The sequence below is a fragment of the Biomphalaria glabrata genome, chromosome 3 (genome assembly GCF_947242115.1).
Source record: "Biomphalaria glabrata chromosome 3, xgBioGlab47.1, whole genome shotgun sequence".
Lineage (NCBI taxonomy): Eukaryota > Metazoa > Mollusca > Gastropoda > Planorbidae > Biomphalaria > Biomphalaria glabrata.
The window spans coordinates 41,109,086-41,129,696 of record NC_074713.1 but is presented as its reverse complement, the minus strand read 5'-3'; the positions used below and the strand labels follow the sequence as shown (position 1 = coordinate 41,129,696).

Below are 20,611 nucleotides of genomic sequence, written 5' to 3'. Positions count from 1 at the left end.
TAGATCTCAGACAGCATCTACTGATCTAGTCTAGATTCTAGATATTATGTCTATTTATATAGATCTAGAATAATCTAGATTAGCTAGATTATGTCATGTCATGTCTAGATCTAATACTATACTATAGTCTTCTAGAATAGATCTATATTTAAATTTAATATATCAGTTTCTGAGTATCGAGTATCATGACATTGACATCATCATTCATATTCATAGACATAGAACCTAGATCTAGATTCTATATAATAAATAATATATTATAGTCTAGATGATTGTCACATGATTGTGATAGATATCATTATAATTAGACTTAGAATTAGAATAGTCTGAATAGATCAAAACATTAATCAGACACATTAGACTTAGACTAGTGATTAGTCTTGATAAGAATGAACGGATGGCTTTGCCTTTGGACTACTGTGGAGTCGAGTCGAGTGGTTTGCACTCTTGACTGCTGTCTTGATGGTTGATCTACCAGGATCGGTCACCTTGCCTGCAGTCATCACCTACGCCTACGCCCTAGGGGAGGGTTGGCTAGTTTGTAATCAACTTCAACTCTGAAAGAACATGACTAGATTATTGACTAATTCTATAATAGATCTTTATAGAATCTAGTGAGTTCTAGATCTTGATCTAATTCTAATCTATATCAAAGTCCCCGGCCCCAGATGGTACACCTGTGACTTAGCGACATATCATTGAGCGTCCTACAGGTGTGCCTTTGTTGTCTTTTGCTGTGCATGTTAGTGTCATTAGTTCCATACATATCTAAGTTCTAACACAAACGTAAGTTATTGAAAGTCAGATGAAGCCTTCAGAGAAGCGTTTCTGACATAGTTTTAGAACTAGGTTCTTATTTATTTGTATTCACCAGGTATTTAAAATTATTGATTATAATATTATATTATAATTACTTTTTATCTTTTAAAATAATAAATGTAGGCCTACACCAAATACAACATTTTGATAATGGAAACATGGAATTTAAAATGAAGTAGTAGTCAGTGTAATTATATCACATGGAAGGCAGTGTTTCTAAAAACAAGTGTATGTAGAAACCAGTGTCTGTGAAATAAAAAAAAACATTTTTTTGTTACTTTGTACATTCTACGAGTGTCTCAGAAAACAAATTCAAGTGTTTGAAGCAACCAGTGTATTTGTAATCAATAAAGTTTTTTGGCAGGATGGCTGCCTGATCACGTGGATTGAGGTATGCACTCTGGACTGCAAACCCTGCTGGACTAGGATGAAATACTCTTCATTTAAATGCTACTGAAGGAACAAATGAAACTGCATTAAAAAAAATAATAATAGGTTAATTATATTTCAAACAAAGATTAGGTTACCATTAAAATATAATATGCACTTAAATAATAGATTTTAATGATTATATTCATTATCTCTCTAGATATATATAATATATTGATATACATATATCTATATAGGTCACATTAAATCTTCCTTAGTAATATTTAACCAGCTGCCTCTGCATTTGTTTGTTGTTTTTTACTTTTAATCTGCTAGATCTATAATAAGTACTGGTAAACTTTTAAAAGCTATTAAATCCACTCATATGATTTGAAACCTCTTTTCAATCCTGAACCTGAGCAACTTTTAAACTAATTTCACCTTAAAATTAACAAATTTAGCATGCCATTATTAGATTTTGTATCAATAATAAAGTAATGTTATCAAATCAAAGATTTTTTAAATTTCCTGTTCATGTTCCTTTGCAGTATCACAAGCACATTGTGAGGACCAAAAATGTATCTTGATGTTTTGCCTAAATGGGAGAGAATTACTTACTGGATTATCTCTATTACATCAATAGCTTATGGATTGTATAGACTTCATGTTGAAGGCGACAGTAAGAATTGAATTTCTCTATAGATTACAAAGAACATCTTTCTACAAGTCTAGCCATAATAAGCAAATTAAAATGATCTCAGATTGAATTTCAGTTACTTGTGAGGAGTTGTTAGGCAGGCAGGATTTAGTCACCAAGATCAAAACTAAAATATCTCCTGATATTATAATTTGGTATTTGATATAGACATATATTATATTCCATGTTTAGAATACATGCAGGAACTATGTAATCAGTTTACTACACTTAAAGAGACAAATAAAAATGCAGTTTTTTGGATTATGGGTGATTTCAACCTACCTGATATAAATTGGAAAACACTAACCATAGATAAACACCAAAACCTTAAGGACATAAATGAGCTTTTCATTGAAACTTTACACAACCTAAGTTTAGATCAAATCATTAAAAAGCCAACTAGATTAAACAACACATTAGATCTCTTCTTAACCAATAGACCTGGATTAGTAGTTGATTATGATATTATCCCTGGTCTATCAGACCATGAGATCATAAAAATACACAAGTCAGATAAAAGCAGTAGCCAATACAAAACCCAAAAGAAAAATCTTACTCTGGAATAAATGTAACCTAACATAACTACACCAAGCTGCATTAAACTTTCAACAAACATTCTTATTAGAAAAAGATATTAACCAACCAGTCGATGACCTCTGGAATTTCATTAAAAACCATCTTAAAAGCATTATAGAAAATCATATACTAACTAAATACACATCAAACAAAATAAATAAATGCTGGTTTAATAATAGACTAAAGAAGCTTTGTAAACAGAAAGAAAACCTATATAGAAAATTTAAAGAAACTAAGGCAGAAAGAGTTTACAAAAAGTATATAAAAATTAAACACCTAACCCAAAAAGTAAGCAGACAGCTGCAGAGTGAATACATACACAAGGTAATATCTAAAGATAACAACAAAAACCTATGGTCATACATTAAGTCTAAGAAAATGGAAACAACAGGCATAGCGCCATTAAAAGATGAACATAACATAATACATAATGATAATGAAACTAAAGCAAACATCCTAAACAAATACTTTGCATCAACATTCTCAGCCCCAGGAGACAAAGACATATTACTGAATTTGAACCAAGTAGACAACATAGAAGATATAGTAGTACAAGAAAATGGAATTCAAAAACTATTAGCCAACACCAAACCAAATAAAGCTTCTGGACCTGATGGCATTCCAGCTTGATTACTCAAAGAACTAAGCAATGAGCTAGCCCCAGTGTTCAAAATACTCTTTCAGGCTTCACTTAACTAGGGCAGAGTACCAAAGGACTGGAAAGAAGCTAATGTCACCCCCCTATTTAAAAAGGAGAAAAATCTGACCCAGGAAACTACAGACCAGTATCACTTACCAGCATCACATGTAAAATCCTAGAACACATAATATGTAGCAACATCATAAACCACTTAGACAAACATAATGTCCTCACACCATACCAACATGGCTTTAGGAAATATAGATCATGTGAAACACAACTAATAGGACTAATTGATGATTTTTCAAAAGGTTTAGATGATAGTGAACAAATAGATGCTATCTTACTAGATTTTTCTAAGGCTTTTGACAAAGTTCACCACCATAGTTTGCTTAAAAAATTAAAATATTTCGGAATTAATGGTCCATTGCATCAGTGGATTAAAGACTTTCTGATAGGGAGAGAACAAACTGTAATAATAAATGGCTCTAAATCAACACCAATAACAGTAAACTCAGGTGTATCTCAAGGAATAGTCTTAGGTAAACTACTATTTTTAATTTACATAATGATTTACCAAATTGCATTACTTCAGGAACAAAAGTCAGATTATTTGCAGACGATTGCATAATATATAGAACAATAAAAACAACACAAGACACAGATATTTTACAAAGAGAATTAGATGAATTACAGAAATGGGAATCAAATAGGAGCATGTCTTTCCACCCAGAAAAATGTCAGTTGTTAAGAGCAACAAAAAAACTAAAACAAATTAATTCCACTTATCTTATTCATGGCAACCAGTAACACAAGACTAAAAACGCAAAATACCTAGGTGTTATAATAAATGAAAAACTGTCATGGAATCCACATATTGATGAAACTATAAAAAAATCAAACAAAGCATTAGGGTTTATTAAAAGAAATTTCTATAAATCAAATAAGAACATAAAACTAAAATGTTATTTAACCTTGGTTAGGCCAATAATAGAATATGCATCCTCCGTTTGGGACCCCTCAACTCAAGAAAACATTAAGAAACTGGAACAGACACAAAATAGAGCAGTGAGATTCATAACAAACGAATATTCACATTTGACTAGAGTAACACCTTTGGTAAAATCGCTTAATTTAGAAAGCCTTCAGGACAGAAGACTCAAAAGTAAAGTAGCAATTATACATAAAGCACTGAACCATAATCTTCAAATACAAAAACAAAATTTAATAAAATACTCTGAAAGACACAAAGATAAAGGCACATTCCTCGTCCCATATACTAGGACAAATTTGTACAAATACTTCTTCCCTAGTGCTATTAGCGCATGGAATGGGTTGCCTGAGCTAGCCAGGAAAACGAGTGACTTGGCAGAATTTAAGTCATTGGTTAATATGCATGACTAAATGCATGACGCATAGGACGTAATCATCTTCTTTTTTGAAGTAACGTCTATATTATATAAGATAAGAAGAAGAAGATAAGATATTTTAGAGACTAATAAAAAATTCTAAGTATAGTGGTAATATTTTACTTAAAAGACCTTAAGATCGAAATGTGGTTGAAAAGAGTTTTGTTTGTGTGTGAGGCCAATTAATCAAGATATAATTTTACCAGAAATATAAGTGTCATTAATTACCACAAACTTTTGATTAATTGAGCTTGAAGAGATGTTTTGAATAAGGCTATAAAAACTTATGTTACCTTAGATATAGATGATATAGGCTACCTATGGAGCCTAGATTTTTAGTTGACAACCAATCATACTGACTCACAACCACCATTTTCTGATGTAATAATCTAAAATTCTATGTTGAAGTAAAGTTCCCCTTTCAGACCTTGCAATCTATAAGGCAGATATAAAGATCATCTGTTTCTATGGCTGACAGTTAACGAGGATGTTGTGTGGCCAGTACAATGACCAACCATCGTTACTTTCCCCAGCTATTGTCATTTACCCATTAGAGTTTGGGTGACTTTGAGGGGGGGGGTGTCATAAAAATCCCTCAATTCAAAATCCTCAGTCTACACAAATTTGAACCCAAGACCCCTTGGTTTGGAAGCCAAGCACTTTACTGATACTGGTCTAAGTGAAATTCATTAGTTATTCTATTTGCACAGTTCTGTTAATATGGATGTCATGAAGCCTTTACTTTTCCCAGCAAACAGTTCTTACCCTTTAGAGCTGGTTTGACTCAGGGAAGCACAATATAAAAAATTCTAACCTAAAAAAAAAATTTGGAAGATGAGGCACCAATATCCTGTGCCAATGTCACTTTTTGTCTTTTTGTTACTTTCTATTTTCATGTTCAAAGAGTTCTCAAACAAACACATACACCAATGCCTGTTTGCTTTTGTCTATTTTCAGAGTATAAAGAAAGTTTCTATTATTTGGTGCCTGGATGGCCTTGGTTAAATAGAGAGCAGGTACATTTTGATACATTTACTCAGTGGCGTAGCTACCAATGTGCGGGTGGTGCGGGCCGCACAGGGCACCAAGTGGAGAGGGGCACCAAAATTCCCCCAGCGTGTATTAATTTCCTATTTCCCTGAGCTTTTCAGTAAAAACGACTAATTGTATGGACACGAACAAACATAAACTACTGTATTTTAAACATGATCTAACGATTTATAAACTAGTCATGTCGCTTTTTTGTTTCATCTCCTTGACTATTTCTTCCATACAATGTAAGCTATAGAACAGTTTGAATCTAATTTACTAGATTTATTTCGGAAACACGGTACATGTTGTTACTACACTGATCAATGCTCTGTAATATAAAGAAGAACATAGGCCAACCTTTTTTTTTTTACTTCACTGTTTAGTCCATTGGTTAAATCTAGATATTGAGTTTACAAAAATATTTCTAAACCCTAGCTCTAAAGAATTGTCTTAGTTTATTCATTTCTTTATGATTCTTTATAGTTTAATTTTGGAAATAATTCTATTGTAATGTCAATATTTTTAAATAAGCTAACCTTTGTTTTCTATGAGTTTTTTTTAACTAACTAGTTAATTTTAATACTGCAACGTAAAGAAAATGATGAACAGTGCTCAAGACTGACTAGTCTGGCTGGCGCCTCAAAACCCTTTTAAGCTCAGACGGAGAAATCGGCATCTCTGGTTCTGTCCGGTCTGGGTAGACTATAAGGGCCCAATACCCAGATCTATCGGGGGTCCCTCATTACCGACCCATCGGTATAACAGAAAATGGCATCTGATGGGTAGGATTTTAGTGTAGCTGATGCCAAGTTTTGGAGTATGGCAGGTGTTAATCGCCTCTTGGTGGCTCCCTCTTGCCCTATAAGTGACATGCTTATTTGTGGCATCTGATGGGTAGGACTTTAGTGTAGCTGATGCCAAGTTTTGGAGTATGGCAGGTGTTAATCGCCTCTTGGTGGCTCCCTCTTGCCCTATAAGGGACATGCTTATTTTGTGGCATCTGATGGGTAGGACTTTAGTGTAGCTGATGCCAAGTTTTGGAGTATGGCAGGTGTTAATCGCCTCTTGGTGGCTCCCTCTTGCCCTATAAGTGACATGCTTATTTGTGGGGCCGGCATTCTCCTCCACGGAGGGCAAGTACTAATTCTTCTAATTGGGATTCTGTCAGTGGAGAGTCAGGCTGATTTTGACAAATTGGCCGCAATGTGGATGAACGATCGCATTTTTATGCGGTTCCTCTCTCTCCACTGTCGCACTAATATTGAGGTGGGTAGCCTAGAGTCGCCCCTTTTATAGCGCTCATAGGCTGTAAGTACCGCCCTCTCCCTCCTTAAATGTAAAGGGGCCACGTTTGTTAAGATTTCAGCAGCGTTTGTTGGGCTTGTCCGAAAGGTGCCACAAATGAACCTTAGTGCCTGTGATTGTACTCGGTCGAGTGATTCGAGGGCAGTTTTACTAGCATATACTTGAACTGTATAGCTGTACTCAATTTGTGATCTGACTGCCCCTAGTACAATGTGCGTAGCATGTAAGCTTTGGCATCCCACTTTGTGCTGGCCAGCTCTCTGAGTAGCGCTAACTTCTCTGAGGCTTTTCGTTCAACGTCCTGGACGTGCTGGAGCATTGACAGTATTCTACCCAGTGTCACCCCTAGATATTTTGGCGTGTTTTCACGTTGGAGTCGCAGCCCACCGAGTTGAAGCTCGAATAGAGCCTTAAGAATGTCGATCCCTAGGCTGAACAGGGACCGGGTCGTTTTGGCAACGTTTATCTGAATCTGTCATTTGTCGCGATACGAGGAGATAGTTTGGAGGTTTGCTTGTAATGCCGCCTGTATTTGGTCGACTTTCTTGCCGGTTGACCAGAGGACAATGTCATCCGCATAAAGCAGTTTCTTTGACCGCAGTGAGGTGCGTTTCTTAAATTTCTTAAGTCTAAAGAAGCATCGAGACAATTTCAAGTCACATCATTGCCAGAGTCCACCGACTATAGGCGAGCTGTTATTGGGTATGAATTAACTGAACAATTAAAAGCAACAAAGCAAGATGAGACGGTTATCATTGAATCCAGAAAAAAATGATGAGGCGACATCCTGAAAAGAAGAAAATACTTCAGTACCGCAGGTTCTAGAGACTAAAGGACAGCACACAAGCATGTCTTAAGTACACTCCTCAAAAATTCATACTGAAGAAGCTGAACCATCAGACAGTGTAAACAATACAGAAAGCAGGATAATAAACTCTAGACTGAACGACATTGGAGATGTCACAGATAATATTCGCATACACCTTGTCACTCAAGGATATGAAACAGTCCAGCGTATGGACAGTCAATTCAGAGAGGCGTATAGACATCAAGAATCAGCAAAAGGAAAGGCTAGAAAGCTTTCAAAGGCTTGGTTTTTCCAGCAAATGTCAAACGGCGAGAAAGTTCTTAGAAAGTAGATGTGTTATGGGCCAAAAAAAAAAAAGAATCCTTATTTTGCTTCCCCTGCATACTCTTCTCAACAAGATCAAGTACCAAATCTTCATTTAAATCCAAAGATGGATTCAATGAGTGGTGGAGGTTAACCCCGAAAATAGAAAAACATGAGACCAGCAGAGCTCACATTCAGTCATCGCTTGCTTGGAGGGAACTTGAAGTTTGCCTGAGAGCAGGGAACAATATTGACAACAAGGCCCAAGATTTGATTATACAAGAGACGAAAACCTGGAGAGTTAGTAAAATTACTATCAAAGTACGATCCACTCTTGAGGGAGCATGTGCTTCGCACTAAGCTTTGTTCCGAATATATACATGTCTCCACAAATACAAAATGAATTTATTACAATATTGGGGGATCACGCTAAAAAACAAATCATACAGCAAGTAAAACAAGCCAAATATTTCTCAGTAATTTTTGACAGTACACCTGACATCTCAAAGCTGGATAAAATTTCCTAAATTTTACGGTATGTTGTCATGGATAATGACGGGCTGCAGGTTCGTGAGTCTTTTGTTGACTTCATCGACACAAAGGACAAGCAGGCTGCTGGAATTACTGAGATGATTCTAGAGAAATTGCGTTCGGATGGCTTAGACATAATGGACTGCAGGGGTCAAGGCTATGATAATGCTGCGGTCATGAAAGGTCATTAAGGTCATGAAAGAATTAACAATATTTGATTAATGAATACATATTATTTTGAACAAAAAAGTAAGGTTTTGCAACGTTATTAATTAGTTGTTTTTTTTTTTTTTTTTTTTTTTTTTTTGGGGGGGGGGGGGGGCATCAAGATGAGGTACCGCACCAGGCATCATATACTCTAGCTACGCCACTGCATTTACTTTACTCAATAGTCTTTGCAATCATGTAGCTACTTTTTTTTTGTACAAAACTTATATCACTCACTCTGTCTGTCTGGTAAAAAGTTTGTATACGTTATTTCTCCAACACCCAATCTTGAATCAAGCTGAACATTTTGCACAATTATTTCTTTTACCTCACAACACAAAAATTAATTGAAAAAAATAACCAAATAGTTAATTAATTATTGGTAATCAATTGTTTTGTTTGGTATCTCAAACAAGGGAAAGAAATTGTACTTGAGAGATAAGCTGAATTAGCCCCCTTTATAGGTCCCACCCCCCACCCCACCCCACACACTAAATTGAAACAAACAATATATAACTATAAAATCTTCTCTAGTCATAAGTTTCTCACTATCAGAGTGGTTAGCATGTCGGCCTAAGGAGGCGTGAGCCATGAGTTTGAATGCAGGTCGTTCCACCACCCCTACCCCTTTTTTTAAAGGCTTTTAAAAACCAATTATGTTAAAATCCATCCAGATATCAATTTCTCCCCTCCCCCTCCTTTTCCCAACTTGTCCAGATTTAAGTGATAGGATCATAGATAAAAGCATGAAATCACGCTAAACAAAAACCTTTGGTAAATATATTATTAATCGCACAGATTTATTGTTGTTGGACTAGATCTAATACTAATTTAATTAAAATAGACTTAGAGCCTCTAGCACTGTTCGGTGCATTGAGCAGCATGCTGTTTCCACAAAGATCTGTCATCACTGGCAATGTCTGAAGCCTCTTCTTTAATTACATGACTGATTCAAATTAATTGATACCATTACACTTTGTATAAGCTTTTTTGTTTATTAAATTTTTAAAAATGTTTTTCTTGCTCTTATATTCTTCTTGTTTCATTCCCATGATGCAAAGTTTGAATCGTCTTCACTGATGCCCCCTTACAGGAGATTTTATTATTAATGTTCATTAACAAATAGTTGTATATCTTGAGTCATCAGCTAGTAGCTCTACTAGTATATCTTGAGTCATCAGCTAGTAGCTCTACTAGTTGTATATCTTGAGTCATCGGCTAGTAGCTCTACTAGTTGTATATCTTGAGTCATCAGCTAGTAGCTCTACTAGTTGTATATCTTCATTATCAGCTAGTCCTAGTAGCTCTACTGGTTGTATATCTTGAGTCTTATCAATCTGCTGCAATTTTTAAATTAAAAATAAAACTGTTAGAAATTACTTTAAAATGTTTGTGATAATAAAATATTAGGGTTGTTTTGAACCTTATGAAATTATTATTTTCGACATCACCATTTATGTCATTAATTGCTGGACATGACACAAATAACTATTTACCTAGTTACCCATCCTAATTTTTTTTCACAGTTTTATAGATTTTTGTAACAGTTCCAGATTTCTATAGATGAGCCATTATCACAAAAATATAATAAATAATTTAAATATTTATTAACTTTATTTTTTTGTGTAGGATATTTCAGACTCAGAATTTAGTTTGTTTCGAGATGAAATCCAACTGTTGATACTTGTCAATACGATTCACATCATTCTGTCTCAGATGTGCTATTTTCTATCTGTTCAAGTGAAGGTTAGAATTTTTTTTTCACAATGCTGGATATTTATTTTGTATTATATAAGTATTTCTGTCACCTGATGCACATCCCTTGCCACAGTGTGACAGCTTGTGTGCCTCAATGACCCTCAGAGCTATACCGGTGGGAGCTCATCGCGCCTGGCAGGTACTACCAAGTCAGACAGGTCTGTTAGGAAAGAGGCCAGACAAAAGGTGCATCAAAATAGGCTATCAACCTGTCCATGGAAAAAAAATACTGTTACAGAAACCATAGCAAAAACACAAACACTAATCATAGAGGGTAGAGTAGAGCTCCACAAAGGAGACTTATGAAGCTGTGCAGTGAAAGTTGAACGAATCCTGTAAGGCCGACCACTCTACTTAAAATAATGAAAAAGAAACACTTTCTTAAACTAGAGGAAGAGAGGACAGGAAAGAAGCCATTAAAAAACTAGCTAGAGACCATGGCATGTTTTTACTGAGGCCCTATGTTCCATGAGGAACGTAAAGGAAAGATGATGATGATATAAGTATTTATTCAGCAGATGAATACACTCTGAAAACCCTTTCAGTTCATTTGTTCTTGTTAGATTGTACACTATATTTCATTGGCCAACTCTGATCTGCATCCAGGATTTACATTGGCATGATCATTGTTGCCTTAGTGTGCATTCTTTCATTGTGCACATCAATCTATGGGAAGAGTTTAAAACCAGCATGTCAAGGTGGCTAGCTGAGAACATCTTGGATCACATTTCTGTTGTATCGGGGCTGCAAACTAATAAACAAAATTTTCAAACAGAAGGGTGTAGAGGTGTGAATACATTTTTTGGCAGAATTAAAAAAAAAAACATCTGGAGGATATTGAAAATTTCTAGCCCAATAATCATTAAAATGGTTTAGTCACCAAATAGCAATTTCAAAGAATCAATCAATCATAAAAGCAAACACTTTCAGATGCCCTGGATAAAGTCTTGTATCACTGCTGTATTAAGTTGCATTTGTACTCTGTAAGAACAGGTCATTTTTTTATCCACTTTGGCAGGTAAAAAAATGTATTTTATATTTCAAAAAATATGATAACTCTTTTGTATTGATATTTATGAATAATTTAAAGGCTTAACTAGTTATCAAAGAATTATTGCTGTCCTTTAGTCAGTAAATTTTTTTTTAATGACTTACAACTACAAGACACGAAAGTTAAGTCACACTGACATAACATACAAAATTATGATCATATGTAATTGATACTTGATGTTGATCAGTTAAAATATGCACTGATCTTTACATAAGCAGTGTTTTATAAATTGCTACCTTTTTCTTCCAGGTTCGAATTTGCATCCTAAGTGTTTATGATATTCTAGTTATCAATTATTTTTTTGGTGTGAGACCATTTCTTTTATTATTGGCCAAATGCATCATCATGTACAGTATATCAAGATTGGGTCGCATCAGATTAGTTTGGCTGGCATTTCTCGCTTTTATGCTCAGTGATATCAGCTCCTTAACTTCCTATTATAAGGTTTGAATTGATGTCTTACTCTTTTCATACTTACCATGAAACTATTAGAAGTTAATTTTGTAGATATAAGGCAGATTAAGCAGTGTGGATAGTTTGTGTGCTCTGTTGTTAGTCGTATTGAGTTTATTTCTAACACAATAACCAACCACCTCCTATTTACCCAACAGATGTTAGATATTTGAAAAGAAGTATTAAATGGGATGTATAGAGTCTTTGTTTGGCTTGATCAATACTTAAGCCTGAGGCACTGAACATAACCAACAAGTCAGTCTTTTGTCCCCATAATGTTTTAAGTTTAGGGAAGAAGGTTGGTAACATTTGGCTGCTAATGCAAAGGTCTCAATTTGGAATGGATGTTCATGATAAGACCAATCTGTAATGATTTTTTTTTACTCAGGAATTGAAGGTATTCATGAGAAGACTAAACACTATTGGTTATAATACAAATTTAGTGAAATGTAATTTCAGAAGAATGTTGCCCTTGCTTTATAATTTACTTTTAATCCATGAGCCACAGAGAACTACTGGGTTAGCTCTATACTTAAATTCCCTAATTCAGAAGCATTGTTCATTCCAAATGTTGTAACATCTTTAGTTCAAGCTTTCTTTATTCTCCCACTAAGGCAAGTGCCTATATGTTAGACTCAGTCATGAAATGGTCAACCAACAGAACATGTTTCTATCATATATTAGCTCTCTTAACTCTTTCAACAATGCCTTAAACATGAATGCAAGATAGAATGTTTAGTTTAGACAGACAAAATCAAATGTAACCCATTAGAATACATTCACTTTTGATGTCATCAGAATACATGAAGTTGTTGTCACTTTTACTCTTTTATTATAAAGTTTTTTTACTTGCATTAATTAAGTTAAAAATGTATTGAAATATGTTTATTTAAGTGGCAGCTGAACTCAGTGTCTTTTGTTTACATTTTTGGAACGCTGGGATTTTCTTATTAGGATTAATGAGACATCCTTGAATGAATGTTGTGAAGAATGGATGTGGTTGTTTGTTTTGCTTACCACATACCTTTGTTCATAGGTACTATCGTTGGTCTCTTAGTTCTAATTTAATTGAGAAAACTCTAGAATGTCTTGATTCATTTTTTTTTAATTCTAATTTTTACTTTTAATTACAGTGGAAGTATCTCAACATAAGTTCCATATATCGTTACACAATAGCCAATGGATTCTTTGAACTTAGTCTGCTCAGCTTTGCTTTGGACAAAATACATTGGAGAACTACTCATCACCCGAGAAACAATGTCACTTCAGACAATTTACAAACTCAGGAGTTGTCATCAGGAGTTGGTACTGATGAAGAAAGAGAACCAAATTTTTTGGACCTTGTATTCTATGTGTTTCATTTGCCCAAGTTTAACCATGGGCCATTTTACCCATTTAAGAAGTTTCATTTTGAAGTCATGTCTTGTTTCAAGGCAGCAACATATACTGTGAATATTTGGGACATAGTCAAGAAGCTGCTTAGATTCATGTTGTGGGCTCTATTTCTAGAGTTTCAGTTGCACTACTTTTACTACAGTCAACTGGGATTTTCAGAAGATATTCTGGAACAAATGTCCTTGCCAGCTGTCATGGCAGCAGGATACTGGCAAGGCCAAATGTTTATGGTAAAATATGTATGCTTCTATGGTATCAGTGGCCAACTTCTAAGATTTGATGGGGTTATTCCTTTTTCCAACCCTAGGTGCATTAGTTGGGTTTATTCATACACTGATATGTGGAGATATTTTGATGTTGGACTGTATGAGTTTGTAAAAATGTACATATACATACCAATAGGAGGGTCCAAGTGTGGCTACATTGGACAATTAGTTTCTTCGGCTATATCCTTTTTCTTTATATTCATGTGGCATGGATTCTACTTAAACCTGTTTTACTGGTGTCTTGGAAACTTTATAACTGTCTCACTGGAAAGACTTGGACAGGAATTCATGAAACATTCTGCATTAGGCATTCAATTAGTAAGTGTTTTGGTTACATCTAAATAAATATTGAAATGTTTTACTGGGAATAGCTCATCTTGTCAAATAGCATTTCATTTTTTTTTTTTTAATTGAATAGGTTTCATATTGTTTCAGTTTACAGTCCATTTAAAATAATATGTGTTATAGTATTCATCACAAAAAATACAGAAGGCTGAAGTCACTTAAAAAATTTGAGCAGATATAAAACATAAATTAAACATAGTGAATAGTGTTCTATGATCTAATGAAAAATGTTAAATTTGTCTAGATTATGGCACTAAATCATATATATATATTAATGAGGGTGTCATTAATGCCAGCACTACAACCAAAGGCTTTACTTTCCCCAACTAATGTCAGGTACCCATTAGAGTTGGGTGGGCTCTGTGTATAATTGATTTATTTTTTATTTTTTTAATATAGATTTTTTATTTCCTTTTTTTTCTATTTAGTAATTCTGTATTGAGAATTAACATTGTCAGATGTTCATTTTTTTATTTATAATTTTTATTTTTTATTTTTACTTCAACATTTTATGAACTGATAACTTGTCTTCCCTGAAAATGTCTCAACTTTATGTGCTTGAGAAATACAATGGGTGCCATGAAAGTTGGGCACTGTCCACTAAACAATTTGACTATTGTCAATAATAAAATAAGTAGCCCTTTCAGACGCAATCTATAGAGCAGATGATGTAAAGGTCAACTCTTTCTATGACCGATGGTTAACAAGGGTGTCAACCAATGTCAGGTACCCAATATATTTGTGTGAACTCACAGGCATCCTAAAATCCAGAAATTTAAAATTTCTGCCTTCAAACCTGAGACCTCCCTGTTCAGAAGTCAAACGCTTTACCACTCAGCCACCTCCCCCATGGTCTAAACATTATAGTGTTACCCAAACTTCTAGAGTGCTTGTGATTTTTATTTATATAAACTATCCATCTACATTATTTAACTTATAAAACAAAATTTATTTTTTTCACAAAGCTTATACCTACTCACCCCAACTGTCTGTCTGGTACAAACCTTGTATACATTTTTTCTCTTATTCCCTTTCTCAGATCAAGTTAAAAATGTGCACAATTATTCATAATCCATGAGATACATTAGTCAATTAAAAAAAAAATCAATTAGTGGTAATTAATTCATGTAGTTTTATAGAGAAAAGGGAGCTAAACCCTGCATTATTGAGAGATATGACAAGTTTTATTTTTTTATTTTGCTTAGAAAAAGTCTTATTGTATGTCTTTTCTATTTCAAAGCAAAGCAAGCTTAGTCCAGCCTGGCAACTTAGGCTTCTTGTGATTGTATTGGCTCCAGTGTATGTTGTGTCCTGTTGGGGAATTTTCTTCTTCTTTTTTGATATTGATGTGACTTTGGTGATTATCAAGAAAATGACAGGTATTTAGTAAACAATCAACAGCTAACTAATATCAGTTGTTGGCAAAATATACTTTCCCTCTTTCTTTTTTGATACTTTGTAAATTTCTCTGTAGGTAAAGGAATATGATGGACAAAAAAAAAAAAGGCAAATTAGAAATTATAATACTCTAGACCAGTGTTTCCCAAACTGTGTTCCGTGGGGCCTTAGTGTTCCACGAATATATTAATTAGGCCACAACATAAATTGATCTTTTTAAAACAAAAATCAAAATTATTCCCTTAAATACACAGAATGTGTGAAGTGTTCTGTTGAGGAAAAAGTTTTGGAAATACTGCTCTAGACTAGACTATAAGTAAAGATATCTCTTTCAGCTCTTGTGCTCTATAAGGGCTGGTGATGTTAATCTCACTTGTTTCTATGCCCAACTGTTAACTAGGGTGTCATGTGACCAGCACAATAACCAACTACCTTCCCCAATGTATGTCAGATACCCATTAAAGTTGGGCCGACAAAGGGATGCCCTTAAAAATCCTGAAGTTATAATTCCAGTCTTCAGGAGGATTTGAATTCAAGACTCTTCCATTTGGAAGATTAACACTTTACCACTCTGCCACCATGGCTGATACAATATGGAAAACTCTTACAGTACTCTATTATATTATATCATTTCCACTTACCTATACATTATCTGCACATTCTAAGTCGTCAATTATTACTTTGTATAAATATTTTAAAGTATGTTTTTTTTTACTTCTCTATCAAATTTTCCTTCCTCTGGTTTTTGTTTAGAAGTTTTCAAGTCTATGGAATATTATTTAGAAATATTCTTTAGAACACAATGTTTTTTGGAGTTTTAAAAAACTTCTTTCACTTTTAGCCTCATGGCTGAGCATGTTTTTAGAAATGGTAGTGATAACGTCAGCAATGCATAATGCTCTTGACATCAGCATGAGAAAGCAAGCAGAGAAAGAAATACAGAGGTATGTTGCTATTTCTTTCTTTCATTTGAATAACTAGATACTGACAATTTATTATCAATAGTCTGAATTAGGTACAATTTGGACCAAAAAAAAATTCAATTTGACCTTCTATTCACAATCCTAATTCATATCCTTATTGAAAAAATAAAAGAAATGTAGATAAGTCCACATAGAACTCTATGGGCTAATGAATTCTTGACACTGAGACCTCAGAGAGTAAGGATGAACAGCACAGTATCTAACGCATGTATGGTTTATACAGGAGCACCCTAAGGGGCCTTGACATGGTAAAACACTGACTGCTTACAGTAAAGGGAGACATTTTTCTTAGTACCCTTAATCTTTGTTGTCCTTATCTTTTGTGATGTTATCTTTGGCTTCAGTTGTAATTTACTGCAGTAGTGAAAGCTGAAATCATCTGTGGTTGTATTATTTAGATCAATACATTTTTCTTTTGCATTTATTGTGTATTTTATACCCTTGAAAGTCTATGAGTATATTTTACTACATCATAAATAAATCTTGAATTTTCATGACATCTACATTTAAATCTTTGAAGTAAATGTAACCGTTGGTAGACACCCAAAACCATTGTTACTTCTTGTATAGTTTTAACAACTATTCTTTTTCAGAGTTGATTGAAAGTTGTGACACTAAGCACTCAACATATACAATTCAATTACCTTACATCCACAAATAGGACGTCACTGCATCTCTCTAATGGTGGATTGTTTTCATTTCTTGTTGAAAAAAAAGTCTACTACTACACACCCAAAGGTCAAAGCAGAAAATGCTAACACATAGAATTTCTTTTTTCAACTGTAGTTAGTGTATTTTCAAAGAATCCTGGAACTAAAACAGTAAGAAAATACTTTTTGATACCCTTGTCCTTCTTTCAAATCAATCTTTAAAACTATTGGAATGTAGAGCATCTTTAAAACTTTTGAAATGTAGGACATTATTTAGTCTGTTTTATGGATAAAATGATGGACTCTTGTGAATTTATGTTTATTTTATTGTTTGAAACCTGAATCAAATGGAATATGGATATGCTTTTTTTTTTCATGTGCATTTGTTAACTGTTTCCTATTTATATTTTGTTGATGTATTTAACTCAAACAAACTTCAAGATTTTGCATCATCAATTAGTTATAGAGACTTTTTAAAAATGTATTGTATGAAACTTGTTCTTTGAGAAAAAAAAAATCATATTTTGTACAGATTTTGTTGAATGCTATTTGTAGACAAAATAATTCTGATCTGAGGGCAACTTGGACATTTGTTTCTTGTATGCTAGTGTTTAGAGAACTTCTTACTAGCAGCTTGTTTATTTGGCAGTTTGAAGTCAGGAAGATAGGACAGGAATTACAAGAGCTCTAGTATCTAGTAAGTTTTCTATTCTTTTATGCCTTGTGGGGAAACAAATTTTATCTGGCTTTCAAGTAAACAGTTATTCATTTTGTATTTGATTTGTAGAAAATTTGCTAAATACCTGGGAAAGGAAAATTCTTAGAAAAATGGTTGCAGCTACTGAGTATGCAAGATGAAAATGGATGGAGTAGATTGCCTTTAAAAGTGTCAAAAAATAGAGTGCTTGATACCTCACTCGGTCAGACTCTATCACTGCCACTCATTGATCAGGGAACATTCGAAATGCACCAAGATACCTGTGTAGTCGCTGAATGAACTCTTTATGTTGTCTGTTGTATTTATGTGTATTTTTCTGTTGTGTTGTCTTTGTATGAGAAAAGAGTCCTTGTAACCACAACAAATTTCCGTAAGGATCAATAAAGCAGTCTTAGTCTTAGATGACCTAATGTCAGACCAGTAGAAAGATGACTTGATGCTGTAAAGGCAGATTTACAATGTTCCAACATGGATATGAAAAGCTCAGGAAAGATCTGAATGTGAAGTTGTCTTAAAGGGACATTCATGAAATGTAGTACATTGAACTGACTTAGAGATATTTGACATTGAACTGACATAAAGCTATTTGACATTGAACTGACATAAAGATTTGACTATGAACTGACATAGAGATATTTAACATTGAACTGACATAAAGCTATTTGACTTTGAACTGACATAAAGATTAGACTTTGAACTGACATAGAGATATTTGACATTGAATCCATCCATCCAGTGGCACTTCACCCCTGACTTGTATCTCTATATTCTGAGCATTAAGTCTCTATATTTGTCATCTACCTTTGGAGTTTTCTGCTGCACTACTTTTCCCTATTTCCTTTCAAGATGACCTGCCCATCATAAGCTGCTCTTTTTATGTCTCTGACTAGAGATGGATAGTAATAAAATGATTTAGTCTACTGGTTTGTGGGTATCCATCATCCAGTGTCATAAGTAGCATATCCATGGGGTGCAAAAGTAGGTATTCAGTGATTTAAAAAAATGGAATACTTATTTACTGGTATTCCATTAGTTCCATTTCACAAAGTATTTTTCTTCCATAGCATTTCTGTTTTTCCCCTTTTTTTTTTAATGGGTCTCAGTTCTCATCAGATGACTACAAATCTTACCATAGTTTTGTAGTCAATGTTAATTTCCATGAGATATGCTTTGCTTTCAATAATGTGTTGAGCTGCTATTCTTGCCTTTACTTCTGTCACTGAGTCTTTTTTTTATATTTAAAATTTAAATTTTCTACTTTTTCTCTAACAATTGGTTATTAATTTTGGATTTGTTTTAATCCCCTGCATTCTAACATATCATCTTCGACTATCTTGCATCTAGTTATCAAGAAGTTTTCTCATTTTTTTAAAGTTGTTAATTAATGTCCAGCAACAGGGTCTGTAACTCTGAAAGTCCTATTCCACATCTGACACTATCTGGACTAAAAATCAGTTTTGTGGATTTCATTCAAAACTATTGTGCTGCTCATCACATTGGAATTTTAGGGGAGGTACACTTTTTTTTTCTAACAATTTTTGTTATTTCATCTAGCGTTTATCTAAATACCAGAGGATCTATTGCATCCTGTTGGCTTTTCAAACTTTAATTAATAATATACTCATAACTATGCAATTATAAGATGCATATTACCCAATGTTGTTGTCAACCTTCTGCTTTTATAACAACTGTGGCTCTTCTTCTGGATTAAAGGTCTAAGCTTCCACTAAGATACCTGGACATTAGTTATGACCAAAATCTTGTACATACAGCAGTTCCCTCTTCATCATAGAGCTGTAAGAACTAAAGAAACTGTAAAGACATACGGTTCAAAGTCAGAAGCATTGAATCTCTGCTAGAATGTAGCTCTGTATTCTACAAGCTGTCACTAGCTCTTGGTTCAAAGTCAGAAGCATTGAATCTCTGCTAGAATGTAGCTCTGTATTCTACAAGCTGTCACTAGCTCTTGGTTCAAAGTCAGAAGCATTGAATCTCTGCTAGAATGTAGCTCTGTATTCTACAAGCTGTCACTAGCTCTTGGTTCAAAGTCAGAAGCATTGAATCTCTGCTAGAATGTAGCTCTGTATTCTACAAGCTGTCACTAGCTCTTGGTTCAAAGTCAGAAGCATTGAATCTCTGCTAGAATGTAGCTCTGTATTCTACAAGCTGTCACTAGCTCTTGGTTCAAAGTCAGAAGCATTGAATCTCTGCTAGAATGTAGCTCTGTATTCTACAAGCTGTCACTAGCTCTTGGTTCAAAGTCAGAAGCATTGAATCTCTGCTAGAATGTAGCTCTGTATTCTACAAGCTGTCACTAGCTCTTGGTTCAAAGTCAGAAGCATTGAATCTCTGCTAGAATGTAGCTCTGTATTCTACAAGCTGTCACTAGCTCTTGGTTTTTCCTCAGGGTTTACTCCCAAAGTTTTTCTCATGTTGGAGTTTATTAAGTTTAGTGTCTGAATCAAATTGTTTTAATATTTATTATATTTTTATACACATATATGTATATAAATGCATTATCTTCTATATAGTGGGGGTGAATTTAACAATCGTATTTAACATGGCTTACTTTATTATTTGCATTTAAACTTGTATGGCCAATGCAGTTTGATATATATACTTTTAGAATGTGTTTATCATCAATGATCTGGTATATTTTTATTTGTTGATAATTTTTACTAACAACTTCCTGGTCTAACATTAAAATTTTACTTTTTCATTTTGTTTCTTGACTTTTTTTATTGTCTTCAAATTTGACACTAAGATTTCTTCAAGTTCTAGAGAGATAACTATTACATCCTCTGGCTCAAATGAAGTGGATAGAAAACAATGCTAATTAGATGAACCAAAATAGATCCTAATAAGATATTTGCTAATAACCAGCAGGGTTTGATATTA

The 20,611-nt window shown here is 34.1% G+C and overlaps 1 protein-coding gene across 6 annotated transcripts; it reads left to right on the top strand.

Annotated features, from left to right (window-relative positions):
• The first annotated feature begins 9 nt into the window (after nucleotides 1–9).
• On the top strand, nucleotides 10–20,432 carry LOC106052183 (protein-cysteine N-palmitoyltransferase HHAT-like). 6 transcript variants are annotated; one of them, XM_056025098.1, is made up of 9 exons: nucleotides 10–713; nucleotides 1,737–1,867; nucleotides 5,468–5,526; nucleotides 10,326–10,442; nucleotides 11,755–11,949; nucleotides 13,092–13,937; nucleotides 15,205–15,343; nucleotides 16,204–16,306; nucleotides 16,939–20,432. In XM_056025098.1, the coding sequence occupies exons 2-9, from the start codon at nucleotides 1,765–1,767 to the stop codon at nucleotides 16,946–16,948; spliced, it is 1,572 nt and encodes a 523-aa protein (XP_055881073.1). In that variant the 5' UTR covers nucleotides 10–713; nucleotides 1,737–1,764; the 3' UTR covers nucleotides 16,949–20,432. The 6 variants fall into 6 exon arrangements, with proteins under 6 accessions (XP_055881073.1, XP_055881078.1, XP_055881079.1 ...); XM_056025103.1 differs by having other exon boundaries at nucleotides 10–786; XM_056025099.1 differs by lacking the exon at nucleotides 10–713 and adding an exon at nucleotides 760–874.
• Nucleotides 20,433–20,611: the final 179 nt, after the last annotated feature.